Source organism: Arachis hypogaea, chromosome 19, assembly GCF_003086295.3.
Source record: "Arachis hypogaea cultivar Tifrunner chromosome 19, arahy.Tifrunner.gnm2.J5K5, whole genome shotgun sequence".
Taxonomy (NCBI): domain Eukaryota; kingdom Viridiplantae; phylum Streptophyta; class Magnoliopsida; order Fabales; family Fabaceae; genus Arachis; species Arachis hypogaea.
Genome location: NC_092054.1, coordinates 2,171,227 through 2,176,055, shown reverse-complemented (window position 1 = coordinate 2,176,055; position 4,829 = coordinate 2,171,227). Strand labels below are relative to the sequence as shown.

The 4,829-nt window shown below is 35.6% G+C and overlaps 1 protein-coding gene across 1 annotated transcript; it reads right to left on the bottom strand.

The window, feature by feature from the left end:
* Positions 1 to 491: 491 nt before the first annotated feature.
* Positions 492 to 2,870, bottom strand: LOC112779867 (UPF0481 protein At3g47200). Its single transcript, XM_025824221.3, has 2 exons — positions 1,100 to 2,870; positions 492 to 778 (listed from the first exon to the last, which is right to left on the bottom strand). The coding sequence occupies exons 1-2, from the start codon at positions 2,428 to 2,430 to the stop codon at positions 766 to 768; spliced, it is 1,344 nt and encodes a 447-aa protein (XP_025680006.1). The 5' UTR covers positions 2,431 to 2,870; the 3' UTR covers positions 492 to 765.
* Between the last annotated feature and the right edge of the window lie 1,959 nt (positions 2,871 to 4,829).

Sequence of the window (4,829 nt, the reverse complement as noted above, 5' to 3'; positions counted from 1 at the left end):
TTTATTCGTCTGTTTAGATGAACCGGACCAATTGCAATGAGCTGCGGAAAATAATATCTTCTAAATTCTGCTCTCTCAGCCAAGTATTCGGGAGTTCTTCGTATTCTAGAATTTGAAACATTGCTAGCATCTCCCACTAATTTCGCCCTCGTTTCTTCTGCTTTCTGCCATCGCTCTTTTATCCAATCCGGTAAGATATATTCTTCCTCCTCGGACTCCATTTATGCAGGAGAGAAGGAGTGTGAATGATCTATGAATGGTTTCTTTCTACTCATTTTGCTTCCTAAGTCAAGCACCCTCAAAGTCTTTGATTCTTTTCTTTTTTAAAGCATCTCACTTGCTTTCAACCCCTTGTCATCTTCTAACAAATTACTATCTTAATTTTATATTTAATCAACTTGCACCCATCCCATCTTTTAATAATTTTTTCTTCCTTTACCAGCTCACATGATTCTCGGGGTTATTTTTTTAGATACAATCCCACTAAAATATTGAAACAAAACAAAAGAGTAACACTTCATTCATCTATATAAACGAGCAAATAAGCTCAGAAAGAGGAGGCAACACAAGTTATTCTAATCCTCTCATTATTATTTGTCTTAAGCTCTATTCTAACTTGAGCGTCGGAGTGCTCTTTGCAAGTGCTTCCGCCGTGGTGTTTTATTCCGCCGAGGTGTCATCCAGACCGACATATAACTCCTTCACCCGAGTTGAACATCAGCAGAAGGAGTTCTCAAACCTTGGCAGCATACGAATGGAACGCCTTTAATATTGAAAGCTGCAGTGTTTTGCAAAATTATGGGGATTATAGAATTCATAGAGGGCGAATTGTGAGATCAGATTTTTTTTTAATTTATAAAGACAATACACAAACAGCGTATTGTATTATTTTAATATTAATTCTATTACACAGATTGTGTATTGTATTATTCAGTGCAATACGTGTTCTGTGTATTGTTGTATTGTACTTGTACAAAACAGCACCTCAGAACACTGTAAAACTCTATTTTTTATAACATTAACGTAAAATTCTATTCACTCTTAAATATTAAAATAAAAAATCCGATGTTATTATGAAGCTTTAGGGTGGATGGCAAACCATGTCTGGATGAATGTGAGAACAAGGCCAAGTGTGGCAGCCAACAAAGCAATGATGGTCCATGGCGAGCGAAAGAAGGTGTTATAGGCCTCTCCCATCCAAGACAGCATCCTGATCCTGCCTTGTTTGGACTCAAAATGTGAATGGATTTGGTCCCTAATGTGAGCGAACAACAGTGTCTCAGGCACAAGAATACTGTCCATCTTATTGAACAGATCAGCCACTTCTTTGTCACTGGCAAGTTCATTGATAATTATGCCACCCATTCTCAGCTTCTTGACATCCTCCGGCTGGTCAATGAGAGAGCTCATGAAGACTAAAAATGAGCTGATCTCGAAGTTGTTGCAAAAATCAGGACACATCTCATAGGCTACTAGGTTGAAGAATATATGAGCTGTTGAGCCATCTACAATGAGTTCAGGAAGCTGCAGCATCCCATCTTTGAAGCTGGGATACACCGAGTTGTTGTGGGAATTTTTTCTCACACGAATCCCGGCTGCATTGAGTTCCCGGATGGTCCCAATCCTATACTTCCTGAGGTGCAAGGATCTCCTCTTGATCTTCTTGTGGTTGATATCTGTGTAGAATGTGTGCTGGTCTCTCGTTAAGAGGGCTCTACGCAGATAATCTAGAAGATGGACAGGGTCCTCATCATCATCTCCATCCACTGCTACCTTCACCTCTTCATTCTCTCTTTTCTTTCTGGGAAGCTTGGGTGCCGTCTCAACCTGAATACCATGAACTTGAAGGAAGTTGGAGAGGCATTTTTCAAGCCTGGCTTCATCCTGACACAAGAGCCTGAGTGATTGGAAAGGAATTTGGTTGTCCAAGATAAGCAGATCCTGGTGCACCCTCACAAGCTTGTCAATGCTAATCTTCAGCTCTTGCTCTGGATCAACTGAGCTCTCTGATTTTTCCAGCAAGTGAAGTACACAGCATGCCTCCACTATGATATGATCTGCGTATATGGTTGGTGCATCATATAATTTTTGCCACATAGGTTTCAGTAACCATCTTTTCATTCTGTTGTCATCACAGATTTCCCTAAATAAATCTTTAACTTTTAGATTAGTATCCTTAAGATACATTGCTGCCCATGCTTCCTTATACTGCTCTCCTTGTGTTGTTTTTGGATTAAACACACCAAGTGAAAACATCTGTGGCTTGTAATATCTATCAAACTCCGGCTTTTCTGCCATGTACTTTGGAACTCTTTGTATTTTAGGCCTTGAAACTCTGTTACCGGCTCTAGTTAATTGCTTCTCCGATTCTTCTATTCTCTCACACAGATCACTTGCCCACTCGGTAAAGACGGAATCATCTGCCTCCATTGTTGCTACTTGCTCTCTTTGTGCACACCAGAGTAGTCCCAATGGTTTTATGAGAAACCAAAACCATTGTTTAATCTCTGAATTCTATGGTTGACTCTTGTAGGCTAGTAGGGCCACTATTGTTGTTATAAATAATAAATAAATCATAAAAATAAGACTTAGGAATATAATTATCATCTTGTAGTGTCCTTTTCTCTGTCTTAAAGATGTTTTGAAAAAAAAAAAGAAGAAATAAACATGACCTATAGCTCATGAACTTTCAAGAGAGACATGTAGTGTTGTTTTGAACTCTGAAAGAAAAGTATATGCTCTATTTCTGTGAATTTTCATCCCCTTGTAATTTATGAATGCCAATTCTATATGTTTTCACCTTCTTGATTATATGCCTAGTTTAGTTAAATGGTACTAATGTTTGCTCGGTCAACATAAATTCTGGCACAAATAAAAGTATATTCAGATATATTTTGAAATGAGTAAATTTCTATAATAGTCCCTGAAATTCACGGGATTACCCAATTTGGTTTTTGAAGTTCCAATTTTACTATAGTGATCTCTAGATTGAGCTCCGGGTACTATAATGGTCCTTAAACTTATTTCCGGTGATGACTCATCTGTTTCAGTACTGACGTGGCTATCATGTGCCACGCTGTCATCTATCAAATGCAAGCACTGAAAAACCTTTGCATAATATAAGTAGAATCATTCAAGTTCTGTAAAACAAATCCAAATAAAGCGTCAAATCTTTTAGGTAATCAAACAAGTGATTAAGATGCGTCAAAATTTAGAAGAATAAAAACAAATCAAGATAACTAGCAGATAGTTTATCATCCTTAAAATAAGCAAGAGAGTTATATTCCAGCAGACGCATAACAGCATAAGACTCAAATACAAATTATTGTTCACATACTTATGTGAGTGATGGTTTATTCATAATCAAACACACAAAAGTAAAACTTAAAAACTAAAAAAAAAAAAAGAATAATTCAGCCATATGAAAGGAGAGGACGCTGCAGTGGAGTCCTAAGAAAAGAACATGAATCATTCTTTGAGTGTGTCTTTTGGGTTGATTAGAGTTGATTAGAGGAAGAATATATAGTGGACATAAGCTGAGGACATTGGTCCTGACTTTTTAACAAATGACTTTTGTGTTATTGTCTGTAATTGTCATGCCCAAAATGAGCCATGACCCCGACTCAACGATAAATTGAATAAAAAAAATAACAAATATTTGAAATAGAAAATTACAATTTCTAAAATGAATAATTACATATTTTTAATAAAAGATAAAATAAATAAATATGGATGGATTCTGCCTGTGACATATGGAGCATATACATCTAGGAACTCGACAAAAATAGATACTCATTGCAGATCGTGACTCTTGATTAGAAAATCTCACATAGTCAAGTATTTGTTCCTGAAAAATATTTTAAAAAAAAAGGGGTGAGTTTTGCAACTCAGTGACTAGACAATACATCTATAATCCACATGAGACTATATAAACATTATTATCAAAGTAATTTAAATTAGAAAATAGCAGTTGATAATAATAAGTGAATCAATAAGGGAGTTCTCATACAGAAATCAAATCAAAAGTCCACACATGGGCGGCTCCACTTCTATGGGTAGCCCTTTTCTCTTGTGTGTCCTAACAGAATAACAGATCTAACATGTGGCCTACACGTTAAGCTAGCAACACCCCTGCTAGCTGGAGTCTGAGTCAGATGCATCTAAGTTAACGTCATAACCGCCGTTAACTACGGTTTTCTAATACGAGCCTCCCAAACCAATTCAAAACATATAGTTTCAAATACAATGAATCTTCAATCTCTCAAATATATAAGGTATCGAATCAAATCAATCAGATAATATTTTTTTTTATCAGAAATCTTTTCAAATCATACTTTCTCAATCATAAAAACATATTTCATAATTTTAAAGTGAGTGCCAACAAATACTTTAATATTTCAAAAGTATATATTCGAATAAAATCAATATTCTAAATTAATATAAAGCTTTATCAAACACATATATAGTCTCATGTAAATCTCTAAAGTATGAATTTCATAAAAATAATTATTCAGCTATAATAAATCAATTATTCTAATTAAATCAAAGTTCTTCAATAACAGTTTTATAAATATAATTAAAAACTCATAATAGCATAAACCAAAAGATTAACGGTTATAAATGTAAAGCCTACTCACAGCATGGTCCTAACGGACCGAAGAGACCAAACCCAGAGTGTCGAATTCAAGATAAGGAGGATTGAAGTAGAATAAAATGAATGAGCGCAGAATATGGACTGGAGTAGCGACAAAATGGAGCTAGCGATAGTCCCGGAAATCTAAAACAGGAAAAACTAAAATCGAATTAAAACAAGGACAAGACAGATTAAA